Source organism: Hemitrygon akajei, chromosome 22 (genome assembly GCF_048418815.1).
Source record: "Hemitrygon akajei chromosome 22, sHemAka1.3, whole genome shotgun sequence".
Taxonomy (NCBI): Eukaryota; Metazoa; Chordata; class Chondrichthyes; order Myliobatiformes; family Dasyatidae; genus Hemitrygon; species Hemitrygon akajei.
The window spans coordinates 17,887,872-17,914,356 of NC_133145.1; the positions used below are offsets into that span (position 1 = coordinate 17,887,872).

Below are 26,485 nucleotides of genomic sequence, written 5' to 3' on the forward strand. Positions count from 1 at the left end.
CTCCAAAACTCCCACCCTCATACCCATCCCATCATCTGCTCATACAATCAAATGCAATGAGGGAAATCACAAGGGTCCTGCAAATGAGTTTGCAACATGTAATGTGATCTCTGGTCCAGACGTAAAATGTCTCAGTACTCTCTTGATGTAGTGCTGAGAGGCAATACAATCCTCAAGCTGGCAAATCACTCCAGAAGCTTAGCACCCTCTGGGAAAATATTCATTATTTCATTTCCTATACCTTTCTGTGTAGAAGCATGAGTTTCCATTAGCATTCCCTCAAAGGCTCAAAATGGAACTTGAAATCACATGTGTGAATCTACATCATTCCCTTTGCCTTCCTAGCTACAGTAAAGGTTTGAGGAACAGAGGGAGGAGGATAATAGTGTGGATGGATACATTTGCTAGGGTTATCATTGTAAAACAGATGAAATGGAGCATTTAAAATAATTGTACGGTATAAGCTGAAGGACATTTCTGTCTTATATTTAAAATGAGTTGTATATTGCCAGGTTTCTGAGTTCAGTCAGTGCCCAGAAGAAAAACCTATGCTTTTGTTCCCTAATTGTTAATTACAGTATCAAGTGAAAGCTGAAGATATTAAATTGAACAAAAATTGCCGTATTTGCATTGCCCTTTGGTTTTAATGTTTTCAAGATCACTCTGTAGAAGTACAGGGAAAAAATAGTCAGCTTGTTTTTCACATGAAGTGACTGTTCACCACCTTCAATAGCAAAATATCTACCTGGTCATGCAAAATACCATGTGTTCTGGCTTTAGATAGGATTGACATCATCTGAATAGGAGACTGAATGTTTGTATTTCGTGAGTGATTCCCATTTTCGAAGTCTTCAAGTCACCTGCTTTATATTAAATACAATCCCTGCTGTTCACAATGTTCTGCTTTGCACTTGGAATTTGACAAGGGAAGGTTCTAACTTAATTAAATACTTTTGTGCTTTCCTGGCAGAGCCAAGGTATCACTGCTTGATTTTCACTTAAATTTCTCAAAGCACCTGCCTTCCTTGGCTGTTGTGTTGAAGCCAATGAGATTCAATCATCCTGAAACAAATTTTGTGTAAATACATACAAGTGTTGTCATTTAATGATAAGTAAAAGAATCAATAAATTACAGAAATCTTGAAAAATGAGATACAACTGAACTTAGTATCTGACTGGTCACTGTAGCCTATATTCTCAAATTTTGTGAACTGAAGGATGCAAATAGAGAGAAAAAGTCATCCTCTTTGATTAGCTTTGTAAGGCGTTATTAATTTAGAATTATCACTTAACTAGATGGCACAGGTGTAAAGAGAATCAAAAAGTGAGTTAGATTCTTCCCCTCCACCGTCTGAATGGATAATGAACACTACTTCAATACTTTCGTTTTCCTTTCTGCTCTTTTTACTCTACTTATTTAATTTAGTTTTAATATATAGTTCTTATCGTAATTTATAGGTCTTTATTATGTATTGCAATGTATTGCTGCTGCAAAACAGTAATTTCATAGCATATGTCAGTTATATTAAACACAATTCTGAATGAATCTTTGAATCTTTCTACCCCAGGTTGTCATGGCGGTGAGGTCATTGAATATATTGAAAACAAGAGATTCTCAAGGGAATGAAGGGACCCAGAGAGATAGTGGGAAAATTGCACTGCCTAGATTGAATCAACCGAAACATTATCGAATAGCTAAAGCAGATTTGAAGGGCTTCCCCCACCCTCACCCCCACCAATTCTGTTTCTTTGTCCAGATGTTCACCTGTAAACCTACAGCACAATTTTATTAGTGCCCTTCGAAAAAGAATAAGGTTATTACAAAGTTCAGAATGACAAGCAATGTACTTCAGATAGTTAGCTTACTTAAAATCACATACTTTGAAGACAGAATTATTCATCACTATGTCCCTAATCATAGATTAAATGAAGCACAACATAACAGCATATTTTGACTTATTGTGTGAGAGCAATGCCTCTGGAGTCAGCTTTTAATCTATTGATGTGAGGCACAGTACATTCAAGGATAATAGGAAAAATTACAAGGGCAGAATGTATAAACTGAGTGCATAATTCTCAAGTTAAGGTAAAGTAATTAAAGTGAGTGTAAGAATGAGTAGAAAAACTGAAAGGGTTGACTATTTTCTAAATGGAGACAAAATATGAAAATTTAAGGCACCAAGGCACTTGGGAGTTCTTGTGCAGGATTCCTTAAAGGTTAATTTGCAGTTTGAGTCTGTGGTGAAGAAGGCAAATGTGATGTTAACATTCATTTCACAAGGACTAGAAAATAAAAACAAGGATGTAATTTTGAGACTTTATAAAGCACTGGTGATGTTACACAAGCGAGGCAGTGGACAAACTCAAGTGCAGAACACCGGCGCAGAGGCAGAGTCAGAGTCAGGAGGCGTTCTTGATGTAGTAAGCATGGAATCAGTATCCAGCAGTGATGCTAGACTTAGAACTGTCAGTCCTAAGAACCATGAAACAAGGTTACTCACACCAGAGTCAACCATCATACTAGTAGCTCCTTGTTGTGATCACAGGGTTTTTATACTGCATTTGCTGATGGAAAGCAGGTGTGTGTAGTTAGTGGAACCTGGGAATGATTGGATACTACACGAGGGGATTGAGGCCCAATTCCTGAGGTAAAGAGCCAGGTGGATGATTGCCAGAAGGGACAATGACAGGTGAGGCCTCACTTAGAGTATTGTGAACAGGTTTGGGCCGCTTATCTTAGAAAAGATGTGCTGAAACTGAAGCGTGTTCGAAGAAGGCTCACAAAAATGATACCAGGATTGAATGGCTTGTCATGTGAAGAACCTTTCATGCCTCTGGGCCTGTATTCACTAGAATTCAGAAGAATGAGGGGTTATCTCATTGAAACCTACTGAATAGTGAAAGGCCTTGATAGAGTGGAGTGGAGTGGTTTCCAGTGGGGGAATTTGTTTTGAAATGGTAAGGTCAGTTAATGTAGTTTGACACTTGTCAGGTACGATGATGATAGGACAGAACAACACACGACATGAGGGAGCAGGGAAGTGGGAAATAAAGACACTGTGGTGAACTACATATACCTGTCTGGACACACCCCCTGCTGACTGCTCCTGTGGCTCCTCCCACAGACAAAGGCAATTGAGGTCTGAGCTCGGCCCTCAGTCTCCAGGATGTAGTATGGAACTACTGCTTGTTCTTTCTTCCAGTCAATAAAAGCCGATATCTCGACTTCACGTCTCAGAGAGAGTTATTGATGGTTCATCAGACGCTTTCAGAGCATGAAGTGTGGAGTCATGATATATGCACTATCTAATTAAGCACCAAGCTATGTTGCAAGTACACAACAGTAGCAGCGAGGATACAGGCTTTGAAAGTAAGTTTAACATTAGTTGTGAGAATGGAGAAATCTGGGATTCAACATTTCTGATGTTTTTAGAGCCAGCACACCAGATGGAAATAGTGGCTTGACCCATTTGAATTTTATGCCGACAGTAAAGGACTGATAGGGGACGATAACTCAATTGATTATACAAAACAACGAAGGGGAACACTACTTTTGCACCTTGCAGGACCAAATTTGCAGGATATGTTCTCAACACTATCAAACACGGGACAAATCACAGACTCTGTGGCAGCAGTGGATGCACTGAATGCTTTCTTTGTTCCCCAGATCAACATTGGATTTGACCGTCAGCATTTTCATCAGTTGCCCCAAAACAAGGTGAAATAGTTCAACAGTTCTCTACTTGCCTTTGGCAGGCAGCAAAAGACTGTAATTTTCTAATTGACATAGACAACTAAATCAGGGATGCCATAGTGGGAAAATGTAACTCAGTTTACATGCAGAGAAAACTACTGGAAAATATGCAGGCTCTAATGCTTGCCCGCACACTGGAAATAGCGGCACAATGTTAAAAAGTAGAGGAACAATTGTCAACCATGTCACCCTAAAGGACCCAGCCGGAGACTGTGTGCCGTGTTTCACACCGTAAGGACACAACCCATGGCAAATAGACAGGAGAAAAGAAAGTCTACTAATACAAATGAAATGCTACAGATGTGGAAACACAGATCACCTGGGTATAGACCCAAAGTGCCCAGCTCACGGACAGACATGCAGAAAATGCAGTGGAATGGGCCACTTAGCAAAAATACGCGGACGAAAGGATTTAGGACACAAAAAGTGAATAATGTTGAGGATGAACAGAAGGAATTTGCATTTCTTGTTAATGAAACAGAGTCATCTAAAAAAAGTACTTTTTGTGTAGAGGGTGTAAATGTGTGAATGTTAGTAGATTCAAGAAACTGAAGTAATATACTGGGTGAAAATGTGTGGGGGAAAAGCTTGTTAGAGAAGATAAAGTGCCATTCATATATTCCTAAGCAGAAGAGAAAGCTGACCCATGTTCATCTAGCATGTCACTGGAGGTTGAGGGGGTGAACGAATGCAAAGTAAGTATTGGAAACAGAACTGAACAGGCAGAGTTTATCGTAATAAAAGGCAATGATGAACCACTCCTAGGCAGAGGAACAGCAACAAAACTGGGTGTGTTAAAGACTGGAGAAAATGTCAGTAGTGACAGACGTTAAAGAGTCACTTAGGCTGCAGTACCAAAAGTGTTTGAAAAGGTAGGAAAGCTGAACAATAAGCAATCAGTCTGTACATTCATCCAAAGGTAAAGCCTGTGGCTCAGCCACTCAAGCACATATCTTACAACTTCAGGGAGGCTGTTGAGAAAAAAAAGAACAGCTAATGAAATTGGACATTGAGAAAGTTGAAGGCCCGATTCCTGTGATTAACCTGGTAGTAATTTTACCAAAACCCAACAAGGTCATCAGAATGTGCCCAGATGTGAGAAGGGCAAATTAAGTAATTGTGAGAGATATCCCATTCAAACTGTAGATGAGATACTACAGGGTATGAATGGAACTGCAGTGTTTAGCAAACTATACTTGAAATGGGGCTAACACCAGCTAGAACTAACTCCAGAATCTAGAGAGATAACCACCTTTACTGTGCACAATGGGGTGTATAGGTACAAGAAACTGATATTTGGTGTGCCGTCAGCCAGTGAGCAATACCAGCATGAGATAGCAAATTCTTTAGCTAGAAATGAAGGAGTTGAGACCATTGCAGACCCACTGTCAAGGTTACTGAGAGAGACTGCTCAAAAAGAGAGAGACAAGCATGATTCAGAGGAATATGCCAGGTTCATAACTGTGTGTGGTACACCCAAAGCCCTGACAACATGAGAAGTGGAGAGAGCATCAGCCACAGATCCAGAGCTGCAGGGAGATGAAATCATGCATGACTTTATTGGTAGAGTAGATTCCATGAACTGAAGGGCCAGTGCTACTGTGGTCCCATGCTCCTTTTCAGAAGGGAATCCTATTTGTCTGAAACTGCCCAGTCCAATGCTTCAAAACCCCTTCAGGAATAAAACTTCTTTAAATAAATAGCATGATGTAAATGGTTGATTCAATGCAGATGTGTTCTCTTTTGTGAAACTCAGCCTGTTAGCAAGCTGACACCAGTGGCATTGCTTTCATACAGTGAGTCAGAATATGCTCTATTATGTTGTGCTCTATTTAAACCATTATCAAGATTGCTAAAGTTATTGGACTAACAATCTGCAGGACTGGATTAAATCCGTTGGCCGAGTTCAAAGTAAATTTATTATCGGAGTACATGCACGTCACCGTATACAACCCTGAGATTAATTTTCTTGTGGGCATTAGCTGTAAATAAAAAGAAGCAAAAACAATAATAATAAAATTCCTGCTGCTCTCTGTAAGGAGTTTATACATTGTCCCCGTGACTGCATGGGTTTCCACCAGCTGCTCTGGTTTCCTCCCACAGTCCAAAGACATAGCTGTTGGTAGGTTAATAGGTCATTGTAAATTGTCCCATGTTTAGGTTAGGGTTAAATCATGGGCTGCTGGGTGGTGCAGCTTGAAGGGCCAAAGGGCCTACTCTGTGCTGTATCTCAATAAATAAATAAGCAATAAATACTGAGAACATGAGATGAAGAATCCTTGAAAGTGAATGCATAGGTTCTGGGAACAGTTCAGTGTTGGGATGAATGAAGTTGGGTGAGGTTATCCCCTCTGGTTCAAAAGCCTGATGGTTGAGGGGTAATAACTGCTCCTGAACCCGGAAGTGTGGGTACCTTCTCCCTGATGGTAGCGAATTTTAAAAATACTTAGTATTACTATTGAGTACAACCAAATTGCCAGATCCTTATACAAACTTACTTGGCTCCACAGTTCCTTTCAAGTGAGAAAGTCTGTTATCGCATATGTGACTCCAAACCCACCAACGTGGTTTACTCTTAACTGTTCTCTAAAATGGCATTGCAACCTACTCAGTTCAAGTAAGGAAACAGGAGTAACTGCTGGTCTTACCAATGATGTCTTGTTCATGAAAGATGAACAGGTTTTTTTAGCAAATTGCTGTACAAAAGATGCTATGTGATGGAACATTACAGTTGATTAAGGATCAATATTTCTGTTAGTTGCAAAAAACCTTAGAATGCTTTGAAAGTTGCTATAAGAATGCAAGGCCTCCTAATATCAAGATACCTTCAGCATGTTGTGTAATAGTGAAAAAAAGATATGAACCAATTACAATTAATCAAAACGGAGGATGAATATCAAATGTGTCAAACAATGAATTTACAGCAATATCCAGTTATTGTGGCTTTGTATTTTCTTTTTGACATATCCTTTAAACTCTCTGGCAGTTGCATCCACAAAGAAAGCAAACTCTTAGGCAATTAAAATTGAGTGCTGTATAAAATTTCTTACGTTTTTTTCTAATTATAACATACAGTAGGTATCTAATCCAGGCATTATAATACCGGCAACCGCACAGCTTTCCTGGTTAATGTCAAAAGTATTTCCACCAATGACCCACAGGTACACTTGACCTGATTTCTCCAGTCCTGCCGAAGGGTTTCTGCCCAAAATGTTGACTGTACTGTACTTTTTTCCATAAATGCTGTCTGGCTTGCTGGGATCCTCCAGCATTTTGTCTGTGTTGCCCTCCATAATGATGTGTCTATCTAAAACCCTCAAACTCCACCAGACTGCCTTATTCCACTACCAATCCCCGGCACTCTGCGTAAAATATTAACACTTATGTCACCTTTAAGCTGCCCTCATTCTCCAAGCTTAGAAATATATCCTCTCATTTGACATTTCTACCCTGAGGAAAAGATTCTGACTGTCTACCTTAACTACTCCTCCCATAATTGAAAGAAAAAAACTTTATCAGGTCTCCCTCCACTTAGCCTCTGCTGCTCTAGGAAGTACAAACCATGTTTGTTCAATCTTTGCTATAGCCTCTACACCAGGCAGCATACTGGTAAACCTCTTACACACCCTCGCCAAAGCTTCTATTCCTTTCCTATAATGGGGCAACCAGAATGGCACTGAATACGCCAAGTGCTGTCTGACTCAAGTTTTATACAACATGGCTTTGTTACTCTTATATTCAACACCTTTACCAGTGAAGGCAACCATACCTTACACCTTCTTTATCCAGCATAACCACTTTTGGTAAGCTATGGACCTGGACCCAAAGATCCCTCTGCACCTCAATGCTATTAAGGAGTCTGTCACTAACTGTATACTTTTTCCTCCCAAAGTGCAACATCTCACACTTGCCCAAATTAAACTCCACCTGCCACTTCCCTGTCTATATCTGTTACTGTACTATTTTCTACTGTGTTCTTTAATAGTCCTTTACACTTTTCACAACTCCACCAATCTTGGTGTTGTCCACAAACCTTCTAATCCACCCATTTACATTTTCATTCAAATCACAAACAGAGGTCCCAGCACCAATCCCTGTGGAACCCCCAAACTTTGTCTTCAATGGGTAAGCCAGTTCTAACTCCAAACAATTCACCCTACAACTCATGCACCTTTATTTTCCAAATCAACCTACCATGCCTTAATATAGTCTATGTAGATAACATCCACTGCTTTACCCTCGTCAAACTCCTTTGTCACCTCCTCAAAAAACTCGATCAACTTTTGTAAAGCAGGCTTGCTCCTCAGAACCTTGTTAACTTTGGCTAAACAGGCAAGGCATTTCCAAATGTGCATAAATCCTATCCTTCAGTACCCGTTCCTTCCACTGATGTGAGGCTCACTAGATTATAATTGCCTGGATTATCCCCACTTCCTTCCTTGAACAAAAACACACAATTTGTTCGACTCATTAGTCATCTGTCTTTTTCGTTAGACAAGTATATAATGCCTTGGAATTCTCCTTAATCCTGCGCACCAAGGCCTTGCTAATCACTTGCTTCCTGCTGCCTTTATATTCCACAAGGGTCCAATCTGATTAAAGTTTTCTAAACCTTACACTCCCTTCCTTTTTCTCCTTGACTAGAATCTCTCAGGCCATCATTGTCGTTACAAATATAGAGGGCTATGTGCTAAGGAAATTCTAGGCAGTTTCTTGAGTAGGTACATGGTTGGCACAACATTGTAGGCCGAAGGGCTATAGATTTCTTTGTTCCTTAGTGTTCACCAGAATATGCCAGTCCTGAACTCTGATCAGCTAGTTTTTAAACAACTACTACATGATATATAGTAGATGTCTGATAGCAGCTGCACACAATCAATGCCCTTTAGCTCCTGTCTCAAACTGTTATAATTTCCCTCCCTTAATTTCGTACCTTAATGCTTAGGTGACTGCTTGAGATTCTGACTTGCTTCCCACCCAAATTGTGATATAGAAATTGCACGTGCATGATTTATTTTAACATGAAGTAGAAGTTGTATACCAGCTGCCTTTCTAAGTTCAAAGTAAATTTTATTATCAAAGTACATATATGTCACCTTATAGACCCCTAAAATTCACTGTCCTGCAGGCTTACTCAGCAAATCTATCAATTAATAACTATAACAGGATCAATGAAAGATCAACAAATGTGCAGAAGACAACAAACTGTGCAAATATAAATATAAATAAATAGCAATAAATAACGAGAACATGAGATAATAAGATAAAGAGCCCTTAAAGTGAGATCATTGGTTGTAGGGACATTTCGATGATGGGGGCAAGTGAGTGTAGTTATTCTCTCTTATTCAAGAGCCTGATAGTTAAGGGGTAGTAACTGTTCTTGAACCCAGTGGTGCAAGTTCTGAGGCTCTTGTACCTTCTATCAGATGGCAGCAGTGAGAAAGTGATGGGGATCTCTGATGATGGACGTTGCTTTCCTACAATAGTGTTTCATGTCGATTCAGCTTGTTTTTGAGGCCTTGGGCCAGAAGATGACTGTGGAAATCAGACTCTGTGGCATAGATGTATATGACCCCTCAACAAACTCCAGATTTAGTTTTTACAGTGTAGTCTTTAACATAATGCAGAAAACATGACAGTCATTAATGCACAGCAGATTCTTACTAGCCATAGAGTTATAATGATCAGACGTGTTTATTGGTGTTATTTGTCAAGTGATTAATAATGGGTAGGACCCTAGAAGACTAGCTTTTTGTTTTGTAAGTGTGCACAGGATTCTTGACATCCGAATGGAAATTTATTATCTCTCCTGAAACAATAAGTTCTCTAAGATCGCAGCTCCCTCTTAGAAATGCATTCAAGTGTGGGTTTAAGAGTACAGGCTCAAACCCTAAAATAGTTTTGAATCAAGCTTGCTGCAAATGTACAAAGAGAAGGCATTTCTTTGACTTATCAGTATCTATCACATGTGCATTCAGATCTCAGAATTAGTTTCTATCTGAGAAATAAATAGCAAAAGATAACTGGATGAAAGCTATTTTCCAGAGATCTTATCTAAAAGTGACCACTTGTCAGTTGATTGCTAAAGAATAGGGAACACTTAGAAGATAGGTTTCAGTTCATCAGTGGCTGGCATTAACAGTGGGCAAAGCAATGTTTAAGTGTATCATTCTGAGGCTGGTACATAATTGTAGGTAATGATGCAATGGAACAAATGATTGAACATGGGTCCAGTAAGAGAAGAGAGGCTAAGTACACCGTTGTGCATCAGAGAAACCCTGGCTATATGGCATAAAGTTCAAAGTAAATCTACGATCAGCACATTGTTGTTCCTCTCCATGCCTTGTGGCACATCAAGTGGCAATCTTGCCATTTCTTTAGCATTTGTCTTATTGTTACGAGGCTCAACACTCAACCCAGCACGAATGGAAAGCATGCATAGAGCTGGCCAGATTCAAAGCTGGGGTCACTTGCTTTGAGGTCCATTGCAGATGCCACTACACCACCGGCCGGCTAATATCAGCACGTACAATCCTCAGATTCATTTTCCTGTGGGCATACTCAGCCAATCTATAGAATAGTAACTATAACAAGATCAATGAAGGATTGAGTAGAGTGCAAGAAGACAACAAACTGTGAAATAGCAAGATAAAGTGTCTTAAAATGAGATTATTTGTTGCGGGAACATGTAAATGGATGAGCAAGTGAGGATAGTTATTCCATTTTGTGATTTCAAGGAGATTGGGGTCAGAGGGAGCAAACACCAAAGCTTACTTAACTGCAAGAAGATCTGAAGATCAAGATCTCAAACTTCATTGCAGCTGACCAGTTGAGCTTGTCCCTTTTAACTGCTTCCAATTCAGGCCTCAAGTCTCCAATTAAGGTCTGCTTTGTAATGAATACCCCTCACTGTTTTCAGGCCTGGAGCACACAAAATAATTTTATGAAAGAGGCATCAAATGTTTGACATCAATGTTGACCTTAGTATATATGCAAGCACATGCCCAAAAGAATCAGAATGAATTTCTAAATTAATACGCAGTGTCTGATGGTGTGCAGAATTTGGATTTAATTCATTCTCGGAGTGTGTGAAACATTATGCTTTGCAAAAGAATGTCTACTTCAACTCTCAAGAGTTCCATGAAATCCAAGTTCAAAATTCTGATTTGGCACTTTGTACTTAATTGCCTCAATCTGCACTTTGCTTTTATATATAAAAAGATTGTGCAAACTTTTCCAGAGAGTGATGTCACAGCCTGAACAAACATGGCTGGGAATCAATCAGTGACTTCATTCATCAAGTAGCCCATTGAGAACTCAGGCAGCTTATCTGTTTGGGTTATACTGTGATTACATTGTTCTTAAGGAATCCATTGTTAGTTTGCCCGTGTAAACATTCATTGTCAGTTGGAAACCCCCCCCCCCCCCCCCCATTTTAATCTGGGATCCTCGTCTTTCCTTTCCAGTCTTGATGAAGTCTCGCTCCAAGATGTCAACCGTTTATTTTCATAGATGCTGCCTGACCTACTGAGTTTCTCTAGCATTTTGTGTGTGTTGCTCTGGAAATTCCTTAGCTAGGTGGGTAAGAAAGATGTTAAAACCCAAGCAGTTATAAAGATAGCATGGTCAAATTTGACCCTCAATCAAAATAATTATATGAGCACTCCAACAGCAACTCAACACTTCTGTTTAAAACTGAACAGTACAACACACTTGGCTTGAAATTTATTCATCTCAGTGAGAGGCAGTACTAGTTCAGCCCTTTTCTCACCATTACCATCAGGTAGGAGATACAGAAGCTTGAAGGCACACACTCAGTGATTCAGGAACAGCTTCTTCCCCTCTGCCATCCGATTCCTAAATGGACATTGAAGCTTTGGACACCACCTCACTTTTTTTAATATACATTATTTCTGTTTTTGCACATTTAAAAAATATTAGCATACGCAATTGATTTACTTGTTTATTTATTATGTTTTATTTTTATTTTATTAATTTTTTTTTACTCCCTCTGCTAGATTATGTATTGCATTGAACTGCTGCTGCTAAGTTAACAAATTTCACATCACATGCCAGTAATAATAAACCTGATTCTGATTTTGGTCAAGATGGTCTGAGATGGGTAGATGCACCAAATAAAGAATCCAGATACAGAAGTTAAAACCTGTAGTGTCACACATTCAATACATTAAAATATGTAAAACTGTATCACAGTGACATCAAAGAACAAAATTTGATGTAATTAAATTTACATTTTCAATCACTTTTCTCACCTGGCATCAATTAGAAAGTAGAAGAGGAATGTTCAGTTAAGGGATTGAGGCTGCCATTTGCTTCTGTGGGCCATCCATACGTGTACTGGATCTTTGGACCTGCAGATAGTTTCATTCCATTTGAGGAATGCAGTTAGCTGTGATGATCTCAGTAATCAGGTACTACACTGAAACTCATTGGCTACATTCAAACATAACAGAATGACCAGCTACAAACACATCGGCTATGATCTTATCAAATGGCGGAGACTTGAGGGGCCAAATAGCATACTCCTAATCCTAATTCATATATTTACACACAGTAACTCACTGGGATTTGGTTAAAAATGCTGAAACAGATTTCTGATTGTTGGTAGCCTGAAATGTGATGATGTAGCCTGAAATGTTTCTCTCTCGACAGATGCTTCCTGCACTGTGACCCTAGCATTTTGTTTTCTTTTCAAATTTTTAGCATCTGTGGTTCTGTTCTTTTCAATTGCCTTTCAAAATCTGCTTCTGTTTTTCTTAAAATATTCTTGCTGTTTCTATCAAGAAATCTGTTGTGTTTTTTGAGCTGTTGCTCTGCTTGCCAACAGTGCATTTCAGAAATAATGTGTAGGTGGTTTTTGCTCCCTCGTTCCCGTATCTCTCCAGCTCTGTATCTTTCTTAACCCTCTCATTATCTTCCTCTTTCACTCCTTTTTCTCAATTCCCCTTTATCTTTTTATCCTTATCATCTCCCCTTTCCCCATTTCTTTTTTTTGTAATTTATTTTTTTATTGAAGTTCATCAAACAAACATTTCCATAAGATGTATTTCAGACATTGTACATATACATCATATAATCATATATATCACAAATCTCCACAAAGTATTTATCTGAGTTATACACTTATAGAAAAGAGTGGAATTGTAGCCATCCAAGCTACAATGATTGAATCCCAGGCTGGTTTAAATACTAGAACTGTTTTTGTCCCAGCATGCACTGAAGTGTCCCGTCAGAGGTGAATGGCTGGTGTGCCAGGTTACTAGATTCAACTTCGAACCATGCCTTCCTGCGCTGGTCCACCTCTGTCAAAAGTGTTCATGAGTGTTCATGGCTTCTCACACTCATGCTACTCTCAGTTCCCTCCTCTTTTCTCTCCCAATCCCCGGACCTTCAACTCTCTTATCTCTTCACTTTCCTGTTCTCACACTCTCTTGATTGTTCTCTGCCCCAGTTGTTCTCTTCCCCTCCCTCCCTCACTCTACCCCCTCCATTACATTTCTTTTTCTGTATTCTTCCCTTGTATGCTGATTTTAGGGTTTTTTGTGCACAAATGAGGAAAATATAAGTGGTTCATGAAGGCAGGTGGTTACCTTTAATTCTTTATACTTTAATTTACAGTAGCCACATAAGAATAATAACCAGTATGACCGAATACCAATTAATCACACTCAGGTGATGTTAACTGAGGGAAAAATATTAGGTAGAGGCAAACTGGCTTTGTTCAAAACAATACAAGTTCTTTCAAATCTACCAGAGAGGACAGGCAGGATACAAGTTAAGCATCTTGCCCAAGAAACTTCATTGACTTGTGCACTGACTGCACACCCTCAGCACTGCAGTCAGTGCACAAAGCTAGATTTTACTTTCAAGACCCACAACTTTCTTTGCCTATGTTGCCACTGCTGCTACATCATGTAATAATCATGGAATTCATTAACTGCAAAGGCGCTGGTTGTACTTGGAAATAATTGGAGCAATTCAGGTATTTTCATCGGAAGAGAAATTAAAAATAATGTTAAGTGTTATTTCATGGTTAAATACCAATGGTTACCATGGAAGCAAAATAGTCCGTGTTTGAAAGCAAGTCTCAGGAACTCTTCTTAAACATGACTGGCCAGGAACATTTTGACAATTTACACTAAATATAGTGCAAATGTAAACAAGCAGAGTTGTTCAAGTGCTGAATTTACATCTTCCTGCACTATCATGATAGCAACCAGTAAAATTCAAAGTAAAATTTATTATCAGAGTACATACATGTCACCACGTACTGTTGGCATACTTAGCAAATCGATAGAACAGTAACTGTAAACAGGATCTATAAACTGTAAACATCATGTGGTAGCAAATATTATTGAGATGCTATCACTATCAGAACATCAAACATGTCAAAATGTGAAGAAAATCCATGGGCTCCACTTTCAGAGTTGTTGACTGCATCACTGGACATTTCCAAGTTTCTGGAAAAAAATCAATTACAACTGAAATTAAAGGAACATTCACTTTTGAGTCCAACTCAATGAGATCTTAATATATCATTACATAGACTTAAAGAGAATATTCTTTTCATCAGAGACAGGATATACAATGTTTCACACAATATTCCTGCATTATTATTTATTGCAGTTTGACATCAGTAAATCAGAATCAGAATCAAGTTTATTTTCACCGGCATGTGACGTGAAATTTGTTAACTTAGCAGGAGCAGTTCAATGCAATACATAATCTAGAAAAAAATTGTAACAATAAATAAAATAAAACATAATAATAAATAAACAAGAAAATCAATTATGTATATTGAATAGATTATTTTAAAATGTGTAAAAACAGAAATACTGTATATTAAAAAATGTGAGGTAGTGTCCAAATCTTCAAAGTCCATTTAGGAATTGGATGGCAGAGGGAAGAAGCTGTTCCTGAATTGCTGAGTGTGTGCCTCGGGCTTCTGTATCTCCTACTTGATGGTAACAGTGAGAAAAGGGCATGCCCTGGGTGTTGGAGGTCCTTAATAATGGATGCTGCCTTTCTGAGACACCACTCCCTGAAGATGTCCTGGGTACTTTGTAGGCTAATACCCAAGATGGAGCTGACTGGATTTACAACCTTCTGCAGCTTTTTGCATCTCATTTAGCTCTCTAACTGAATTAAACCTGAGTTGTATCAGTGTATTATCAGCATTTTATTGACTTTCAACCATGTAGCCCATGAAGCCTTCCTTCTTCCCACAGTGAACCATTTGCCTGCTGTTTCTGTATTTTTGATATGGTCTTTTCACACTTTCAATGGCTTTAAAATGTTCACCAGCTACTTCCACTCCAAAACTCCATTGAGCTCTGTGTGAGCAAACACGAGGAAATCTGCAGATGCTGGAAATTCAAACAACACACACAAAATGCTGGTGGAACACAGCAGGCCAGGCAGCATCTATAGGGAGAAGCGCTGTCGATGTTTCGGGCTGAGACCCTTCGTTGCAGTAGAACAGAGGGATCTAGGAATACAGATACAAAATTCCCTAAAAGTGGCGTCACAGGTAGATAGGGTAGTAAAGAGAGCTTTTGGTACATTGGCCTTTATAAATCAAAATATTGAGTATAAGAGTTGGAATGGTATGGTGAGGTTGTATAAGGCATTAGTGAGGCCGAATTTGGAGTATTGTGTGCAGTCTTGGTCACCGAATTACAGGAAGGATATTAATAAGGTTGAAAGAGTGCAGAGAAGGTTTACAAGTATGTTGCCGGGACTTGAGAAGCTGAGTTACAGAGAAAGGTTGAATAGGTTAGGACTTTATTCCCTGGAGCATAGAAGAATGAGGGGAGACTTGGTAGAGGTATATAAAATTATGATGGGTATAGATAGAGTGAACGCAGGTGGGCTTTTTCCACTGAGGCTAGGGGAGAAAAAAACCAGAGGACATGGGTTAAGGGTGAAGGGGGAAAAGTTTAAAGGGAACATTGGGGGGGCTTCTTCACACAGAGTGGTGGGAGTGTGGAATGAGCTGCCAGATGAAGTGGTAAATGCGGGCTCACTTTTAACATTTAAGAGAAACTTGGACAGGTACATGGATGAGAGGTGTATGGAGGGATATGGTCCAGGTGCAGGTCAGTGGGACTCGGCAGAAAAATGGTTCGGCACAGCCAAGAAGGGCCAAAAGGCCTGTTTCTGTGCTGTAATGTTCTATATCTTTAAGGGGGAAAGTGGGTGGTGAGGTTTCCTACCTGACATGAGCTGTGGGAGGATGGATCAAGATAAATGTATGGAGAGGGGCATATTTAGGTTGAAGCTCTTTTGATGAAACCTCCAGGTGATCATCCAATAAAACTTGGCATCTGAAAATAAAAAAGATGTCTCCAAATCTATACCACGTTTGTTGAAATGCGACAACTGGTACATTGGCTTTCATCTTCTTTCCCATTCACTAAGCCTCTGAATTTCCTGCGTAGTTTCCATTACAGGTAGCCTAAATGATGTTGCTGTTCTCAAATTGGAGACCATTCTGGCTGGTTGCATCGCCGGCTAGTATGGTGTTTCCAATGCACAGGATTGGAAAACCTGCAGAGGGTTGTAAATTCAGCCAAATCCATCCTGGGCACCAGCCTTCCCATCATGGTCCATGAACATGACCTCATTATTTTGCTCTCTTTTTGCAACCACTGATTTATATTTTTGTATTTCTTATTGCAACTTATAGTAAATCTTTATATGTTTTGCACTGTACTACTGTCACAAAATAACAAATTGCATGGTCCACATGTCAGTGAGAATAAACTCGATTCTGATGGGAAGAACTTGAATTAAATCCTACAACAGTTATCTTTTCCATATTCAAGGTTAATACAGTTTGGATAATCATTTCATTTCATTTGCTTTTCAGTATGTTAGAGTATTCATTGGACCTCCAGAATGTCAGTCTATCAGCAGTCCGTACTGTGAGGGTCCTGAGACCACTACGAGCCATTAACCGAGTTCCTAGTAAGTATAATTCTTCCTCAGTAATACTTATAAGTTTTTCACTCAATATTTAATTTATTTGAGTTGCTGATGTGTAGATAGCTAAATGTGAAGATTCCATTTACCACCGACCAATAATCTGAATGTTTTAAATGAAGGAGTATGTGGTAAATCACAATGCAAAAAAAACTACCATACCTTTAAGAGGGAAAATGAGTGGTGAGGTTTACCACCCCATAAGCCTCCGTATTCTGTAACTTCTTCCATCTTCAATGCATCCTACCGCTAAGCAAACTTCTCACCCCCCCCCACCCCGTCTCTCTTTTCCACAGGGATTTCTGTCTGTGACTCACTTGTCCATTCGTCCCTCTCTACTGATCTTTCTCCTGACCCTTACTCCTGCAAACGAGACAAGTGTTACACCTACCCCTACACCTCTACAAACAGTCTTTTCAGCTGAAGCAACATCTCACCCATGAGTCTGTTGGGGTCATCTACTGCATTTGCTGCTCCCGGTGCAGTCCCCTCTACATCAGTGAGAGCCAACACAGACTGGGAGGCCACTTCACCTTTGCTCCATCTACCACAAAAAAAGGTGTGATTTCATAGTGGGTAACCATTTCCTATTCCTATTCCCATTCCCATTCTGACACATCAGTCCATGGCCACCTCTAGTCATGATGAAGCCACTCTCAGTTGGAGCAGCACCTCATATTCCATCTGGGTAGCCTGCAACCTGATGGCATGAACATCAATTTCTCTAATTTTTGGTAATTTCTCTCTCCTCCCACTTTCTCTCTTACCCCTTACTCATTCTGTTCCCTTCCCCTGCTCATCATCTCCATCTGGTGCCTCTCTTCCTTCCCTTTCTCCCATGGTCAACTCTCCTCCCGTATCAGATTCCATTTCATTGAGCCTTTTATCTCTTCCACCTACAACTTCCCAGTTTCTCACTTTATCACCCCTCCCCATCCATCCATCTTCCCCTTCACCTGGTTTTACCTATCACCTGCCAGGTTGTACTCTTTACCTTCCCCTCATTTTCTTATTCTGGCTTCTTCCCTCTCGTTCCAGTCCAGACAAAACGTTTGATCCTGAAACGCCATTTGTTTATTCCTCTCCATAAATGCTGCCTGACCTGCTGAGTTCCTCCAATATTTTGTGTCTGTAGCTCTGATAAATCTAAACAAATGCGATTTTCATTTCATAGCGTGTCACACCACACAGCCAGCCATTCTTGTCTGGTGTGTAGTGTCAGGATTGGTCTCCTTTTGGACTAACTGGGTCACAGTATGAATATTCCTGACTCGACCCTTGTTTTTTACGAGGCCGAGGGGCTAGCTCGATGCTCAACCCAGCACAGATGGAAAGCTGCCCGGTGGGGGTGGGGAGGAGCCGACTGGGTTCGAACTTGGGAGCCTTCGCTCCAGAGTCCGGTGCTGATGCCACTGTGTCCCCAGCCGGCTACAAATGTGATTATGAAAGGAGTAAGTTGTAGTTCGTTGGGAGAAAACATTGAGAGGTATGATAATAAATAGGCAATAGTTGACATTTAAAAATGCATAAATTGCAAAAAATAAACATTTCTTTACAACACAAAAACTCAAATATAAAGCGATTCATTGATGGGTGACAAAGGAAATTAGTGACAGCAATATATTAAAGGAAAGTCCAAAAATTCAAAGCAGATTTATTATGTAAGTAAATATATGTTACCATATGCAACTCTAAGATTCACTCACTTTTAGACATTCACAATTAATATAAAGAAACAAAAAAAAAACAAGCTAAGTAACAATAATAATATATAAATAAGCAATAAATATCCAGAACATGAGATGAAGAGTCCTTGAAAATGAGTCCATACATTGTGGGAAGTTTAATTTTGGGATGAGTGCCCCTCAAGAGCCTGATGGTGTGTGTCCTGAGGCTGTCAAATGTCCTTCCCGAAAGGCAACAATGAGAAGAGAGCATGGCCTGGATGATGGGAGTCTCTACTGATGAATACTGTTTTCCTGTGATAGTACTCCATGAAGATGTGTTTAATGGTGGGAAGGGCGTTACCCATGATGGACTGAACTGTATCCATTACTTTTTGTATGCTTTTCTGTTTAAACATGTTTCCATACCAGGCCATGATGCAACCAGTCAAAATACTCCCCACCTCACATCTAGACAAGTTTGTCAGAGTTTTAGATGGCATGCCAAATCTTCACAAACTTCTAAGAAAGTAGAGGTGCTGCTGTGTTTTCTTTTTAATGGCATTTATGTGCTTGACCATGGACAGATACTCTGAAATGATAACACTGAGGAATTTAAAATTGCTGATGAGGACTGACACATCGACTGTCGGTTTCTTCCCCCTGAAGTCAGTCATCAGCTCCTTGGTCATGCTGACATTGAGTGAGAGGTTATTGTTGTGGCCCCACTCAGTCACATTTTTAATCTCCTGTATATGGATTCATCATCACCTTTGTTTCGGCCAGCGACTGTGGTGTCATCAGCAAATGTAAATATGGCACTGGAGCTGTACTTTACCACACAGTCATAAGTATAAAATGAGTAGAATAGGGGAGCTAAGCACAGAGTATTGTCATACATCTCTGCTGATGGTGATTGTGGACAGGATTCTGAGCTGACTGGGGTCTGCAAATGAGAAAATCTAGGGCCAATTGCACTAGGATGTATGGAGGCCAAGATCTTGAACATATTGATTAGTTTGGAGAGGATTTTAGTATTGAATGCTGAGCTGCAGTCAATGAAGAGCATCTTGTGTATGCACCTTCACTACCCAAATGTTCCAGGGTTGAGTGAAGAGCCAATGAAATGGAATTGATCCAAGTCACTCCTCAGGCAGGAGATGATATACTTCATCACCAACTTTTCGAAACACTTCAGCACAGGGAATGTAAGTCAGGAGTTCCCAACCTTTTTTATACCATGGACCAATACCTTTAAGCAAAGAGCCAATGACCCACAGGTTGCGAACCCCTGATGTAAGTGCTATGGATGATAGTCATTGAGGCAGTTTACCTCGTTCTTCTTAGCAACCAGTATAATTGAAGCCTGCCAAAGCAAGAGATTAAAGATATCAGTGAACACTCCAGCCAGTTGATTAGCACAGGTCTTCAGTACTTGACCCAGTACCCCATCTGGGCCAGATGCTTTCCATGGGTTCACCCTACGAAATGCTGCTCTCAAGTCAGAGACTGAAACCACAGTGCTGTTACAGGCTGTGAGAATTTGTAAAGGTGTCTCCATATTTTATTGGTCAAAGCGAGCATTAAAAGGCACTAAGTAAAACCTTGTTTCTTAGTATATCTCTCAGTTTCACTTTGTAGGAGATGATAGCATTCAAGTCCTATCACAGCTATTGAGTATCATACAGTGTGATTCAAGTTTGGTCCGAAATTGCCACTTCACATGTGAGCAACACACTTCACATATGTGTGTGTTGCTTGAATTCTACATCCGCAGATTTTCTATTGTTTGTGAAGCCAGGTGGGTGGGAAATGTAAAGGGCTGGAGAAGGAGTCTGATAGGAGAGGAGAGTGGACTATAGGAGAAAGGAAAGGAAGAAGGGACCCAGTGGAAGTGATAGGCCAGTGAGAAGAGATAAAGGGCCAGAGTGGGGAATAGAATATGAGGGGAGGAAAATTTATAATATGGAATAAGGCAATGGTAAATAAAGTAAACAATGATGTTGCATCCGTCTGGTGGAACTGCCGTAGATACATTTTAGAGAATTAAACATCTAGCAAGAATAAGGAACAAAATAAAAGTTAAAAAGTACTAGAAAAGTTGGCAAGCTTGAAAGCTGATCAATTCCAGGGGTTAATAATCTATATTCCAGAATTCTCTTCATCATCACCCAAAGTTCTGGATTCTGGATTATTTCTGTAGATTACAATGTATCAGATGTGACTGTGCTATTTATGAAATGAGGGAGTGAGCAATGGAGAACTATTAGTCTAATGTCAGTTGTAGAAAAAGATGCTTGACTGTATAATGAAACATGCAATAAGCATATACGGTAGCTTGCAAAATAAAACTGAGCAGTGTCAACGTTGATTTATGAAAGGAAAACCACGTCTCACTAATCTGCTTTAAGCACATTGCTAGAAGTAATAAGGCTAAAATTGTGTATATGGAATATCTAAATGTTCAAAAGCTTTTAACAAAGTCCCACACAAGAAACTGGTCAACAACGTGAGAACAAATAGAATTGGAGGATTTATTCCAACACCTCTAATTGAAAATTAGAGTGATAACTTGTTATTGGACAGAAAGAAAATGGTCAAATATCATATTTCCCAGTGTGCTGGCATTACTAAACTAAGGATTATGGGTATGTGTATACATTTCAAGGAAATACAAGTTGGGTGAGTGGTTGAGAACATGGCAAATGGAATAGAATCTGAAAAATTGTGAGATCATCTACTTCAGTGAACAACACAGAAAGGCAGAGGATTTGTTAAACGCTAGAGAGATTGGGTAATGCTGATGCTCAATAGGACTTGTGTATGCTTGCAACAAATCACTTAATGCCAAAATGCAGACGTATTAAGCACTAATAAGGCAAAGGTATTAAGAGATGGAGTAGATTGAGTCTGTATTTTCTAGTGCTTATAAAAATGAGAGATGCTCAAAAATGGCATGATGGGGTTGAACCCTAACCCTAACCGTGGTTGAGCAGATCTGAAGGGCTAAATGGGCTTATTTATTGTCTTTTAATGTCATAGGTTTAGTGTTAGTGAGATCTGTCATTGCAAATTGCAAAAAGTTTAAGACTGATAGTTGTAGTTTCGGTTCATTTCAGCCCTCAGCCCAAAAATGGTAGCAGTAAAGGAACATCTAAATACCACTGAGGTCTCAATATAATGTTAAACCCTTCCAGGGCTGGCTAGATTGTCTGAAAAGAGAGAGAGATAACAGTGTGGCAAAACAGCAAATACATATCTGCTGGATGCTTCTAGCAAAGTCAATCTCCTCTGAAACCAACTTTAACCCTGTTGTATTTGACCAGTGCCTTTGGCACACAATTACCAACATTGACTCCATCATTTAGAATTTGTTCATTACTGATAACTGTTTGAATATATTTGCAAGTGTTTACTTTTCAGAGAAGGTTTGAAAAAATATTTTTTTATCTAAAATGCACGAATCCCATTATAAACTATCTAAACTGGCATTCATATTCCACAAAATATTTTAATAATTAATTATAGAATGAGATTATTTGATCTCTGCAGGTGCTGAAACCATGTTAAACTAATTTCGTGACATCCTTTAGTTGTTTTACTCAATTCTTGTCTATTCTTCACCAAACGCAGTTTTCTTTGCTGATTTAAACAGGTTTTGTGCGCCAGTAGCCCTTTTCCCACTCCCCTTTTCCTACAACAACATCACCACTTCCTTCTGAGGCTGCCTCTACAGGGTCTTTGCATCAAGCAGATCTGATCTCCTTTGTGTGCTGCTTCCCTCTGCCTCCACCAGGTTACTGTCAACACACCACCTAGTTGCCGCCTCCCCAGAGACACCAATAAGTACAGGGGTCGCTACTTGGCTGCAGTCGCACTGTGTAGCTGCTAGCTGCAATTTGTCAGGCTTTGAAATGAGTCATGGGGACAACGTACTGCATCTAAAGATAAAGGTCCAGCAGCTTTGAATTTTAGTTCTGCCCCTAAAAATTTAATGATGATAGAAAACAGCCAGCAAGCCGGTCGTTGGATTAATAAGGAAATGAAGAGAAAATCAGAGCTAATGGAAGATACACCGGGCATAGGCTCTTGGTGTGTTTGTATCAGATAGTAGGGGAACTTAGATAGATAGATAGATAGATAGATAGATAGATAGATAGATAGATAGATAGATAGATAGATAGATAGATAGATACTTTATTCATCCCCATGGGGAAATTCAACTTTTTTCCAATGTCCCATACACTTGTTGTAGCAAAACTAATAACATACAATACTTAACTCAGTAAAAAAATATGATATGCATCTAAATCACTATCTCAAAAAGCATTAATAATAGCTTTTAAAAAGTTCTTAAGTCCTGGCAGTTTAATTGTAAAGCCTAATGGCATTGGGGAGTATTGACCTCTTCATCCTGTCTGAGGAGCATTGCATCGATAGTAACCTGTCGCTGAAACTGCTTCTCTGTCTCTGGATGGTGCTATGTAGAGGATGTTCAGAGTTTTCCATAATTGACCGTAGCCTACTCAGCGCCCTTCGCTCAGCTACCGATGTTAAACTCTCCAGTACTTTGCCCACGACAGAGCCCGCCTTCCTTACCAGCTTATTAAGACTTTGACATAAAGGTTAGTGCAGAACATGGCACTGAGGTAAAATACTGACCATACTCATGGTATATCATGAACTTGTCAAAAACAGTTCAGTTAATAATTTAGTGGATGACTGTGAAAGTTACGAGTACAAAATAAGCAGAGAATGAAATCTCCAGATTTAAAATTTTTTTGGGATCTTAAAATGCATGCTTGCAAATTATTACCTCACTTGCTTCATCGTCTTTGCAGATTATGTTATTTCAGCTCTGTAGTTAATTACATATCTTGAATTTGGGCTTTCCATTCTTTACAGCAACAAAACATGGAAATAATTTGACATGTGTGAACTTTCTAGTAATTTACCGAATTTGTACAGGGCATGACCCGTGTTAGACTGCAGTTTTGCAAAGCAGTACAAAAGTTACAGCAACAACAATTCCCAGAGCTTTTGTTAAAAATGTTTTTGTTCTGAAAAAAAAGTATGTTTTATTATAGATAACATCTTGAAGCTCATGATTTGAGCTAAGGAAAGACCAACTTTTTTTAATGTTAAACATGCAATTGTGGGATTTATTAGTAGTAAATTAAACATTTGTCTCTCTGAGATTTCTATAAAAATTCAAGCCACCCAGTTTGTTTCCTTTTCCATGCTATCTAACTTCTTCTTTATAATACTACTTATCACAGCCAAGTTCTTTTTATTTAAAAAAATCTCTAATATATAAACAAATTCAAACCCCGGTGTTTGCCACTAGTGTTCTACATATTAGTTACTTGCAGGGTCTACATTCCGTTTCATCAAAAACAGTTATCAGACTACCAGATCAATATTATTTTATTGACCTGATAGATTTACCTTAGTAATTCACATTTTTTTCTTATCCTTCCAAATCAAACAAATTAAAGGTAAAAAGCTGAGGTGTGTGCAGGAGCCCCAGGACACGCAGCACCAGTTTACTGCTCCTCAACCATCAGGCTCCTGAACAAAAGAGGATGACTACACCCCCTTGTCCACCCACTGAGATGTTCCCACAACCAATGATCTCACTTTATGGACTCTTTATCTAATTATCTTATGTTCTCGTTATTTATTGCTATTTATTTATATTTTCATTTCGACACTTTGTTGACCTGCATTCTGATTGATCTTTCCTTAATACAGTTATAGTCACTATTTGATAAATTCGAGTATACCCACAGGAAAATGAATCTCTGGGCAGTACACAGTGACATATATCTACTTTAATAATTAAATTTACTTAGAACTTTTCTTTGAATGTTCATACAGTGGAAATTGTTAACTGTTATTTCCTCATAGCAGTCTTCAGATCTTACGTGCTTTTTCACTAGCTTCTCTCTTGACTTACCAGCCATACAGTCTTGTTGTTTCTGCTGCCCCCAGCTGTCCAGTAAACATTGGTTACACCCTATCCCCTTTTCCCAGTTCCCAACTCCTAACTTGCCTCTGCCCAAAATATGTTCCCTCCTTCCACACAGAACTCCCCTCTGTAAACTCTGATCAACACTGGTGTTCTGTCCAATGTTGCATTTCGACTTTTCACTCATTGACTCAGTTCCCTGACAGCAGTTAGCAGGCCATAATTCTCTGCACAGGCCAAGGACAGAGGTGGAATATAAGAACCAAGAAATAAGGACATACTCTCAAGCCTGCTCCACCATTCAATAAGTTCCACATTCCTGTCTGTTCCCCATAATCTTTGACTCCAGTGTGAACCAAAACCTGTCAATTTCAGTCTTAAATCTATTCAGCAATTTAAGCTTTGACTAGCAGATTTCCTAGATTCACCAGTCTACTCATCTTTGTTAAATGGTTGACTTTGTTACCAATATTATTTGCCCTAAATGTAATATCTCACCGAGAGTGGTGACCTCTCAGCATCTACTCTCCTTTTAATTTTGTATGTTCAAACAAGAAAACATCTCATCCTCCTAATTTCCAATGTGTATGGGGCTGTGGGGTTCACCTTAATCAACTTCATAAGACTGCAGCTGAGAGCTCTGTCTCTAGCCTTGGGCAGCACTGCAATAATTTTACAACCTTGAAGTAACACAAACACATAGAGAGAATTACAGTTAAATGTATTAATACATAAATGCTTTATGTTTGTTGTTTGTTGAGCACTCCATTGGTCTGGTTGTCTGTTCACTTGTATGTGGTTTGTCAGTTCCAAATACATCACAGGAAAACCGAGGCACTGCTTCCGGGCCGGTATCCTGCATGAGAAACAGCACATACATAATGTGCAGAAGAGACATACAATGGACAATTTGGGGGAGGGGGTAGGGATAAAAGGTATAAATGGACCTCAGGGTGGGGTTCCCAACCTTTTTAGTGCCATGGACCCCTCTGATGTCCTGGATTGGAAGACCACATCATGAGAACAGACACAGCAGCGACAAAGAAACTGGGAGAAGAGAATAGCATTTTTACAGCAGACATTAGGTGTTTGTACAATGTTTAAGGTGTTTAATCTTTAATTCTATTCTCTAAAATGGCTCTCACACTTAACTCTCTCCAATTACTTTGTGTAAATAGCATCCATTCTAAGACTTCATTACCAATCAGACATCCCTGAAGATAAATGGCCCATATTAGCCATGCTTTAAATTGTCAGATTAAAAGCATGTCATTTGACCATTGTCATTAATAACGATTATTTTATCAGTGAAATTGGACTACTGCCAGCTTTTCTAAGGCCAAAAATCATCATCTTTTCCAATTTAGTGACAATCTGATATATGATAAGAACCAAGTCTATGTTGTTTAATTGATGCTATAATTAGGCAAATTAACTTTCAAACTGGCTGGTTATCACTCATATCGCAAAAATATAATATTTCTAAAAATGAAACGTACAGATAGGACAAAATATATGAAAATCACATCCATCATTTTCATCAATATTAAGAGATGCCAGAAGTGATTTTGTCTCTGACGGTCAATACCTATCAGAGAACTAATTTAAAATTGGTTTAAATGAGGCAATTTTGAAAGAGGGAAACTAATACAAATGTGGGATCAAAGCATTTTCAGTGATATTTAGCTTGTTGCAATTATAGACATGCTTTATTCTTTGTTACAACATTTTACACCTGAAATTCTGGCACTATTTACCTGAGGTAGAAGCTATGGCTTTTCAGCATAAGTGGATTTGGAATGTTTGGGACGTTGACTACAGTTGTAGCTGTTCTAAACTGCAATGAATCTGGGCAGAGCTAACCACTGGCTCATGGTGATCCCGTTCAGAAGAGGTTAGGATGTAATTGCTAGTCCAGAAATACTCCCACATGTAGTTAAACTAATCTATGATAATCTAAATGAAAAGGTTACAATTGATGATAACTTTTCAAACCACTTTGAGCAACTGGGAATTTTGTCTGAAACATTGACGTGCACTAAAGTAACTAAAAACAAGGCTTTTCTCTTCTGCTTATGTTCTGCAAGTTAC

General features: G+C 39.2%; 1 protein-coding gene across 2 annotated transcripts in view; it reads left to right on the top strand.

The window, feature by feature from the left end:
• cacna1g (calcium channel, voltage-dependent, T type, alpha 1G subunit) overlaps window positions 1-26,485 on the top strand; it is a 315,144-nt gene that overhangs the window by 27,196 nt on the left and 261,463 nt on the right. For both annotated transcript variants that reach the window (XM_073026745.1, XM_073026746.1), the window contains exon 3: window positions 16,647-16,744. In XM_073026745.1, the coding sequence (XP_072882846.1) occupies window positions 16,647-16,744 (98 nt within the window). The remainder of the gene's footprint in view (window positions 1-16,646; window positions 16,745-26,485) is intronic.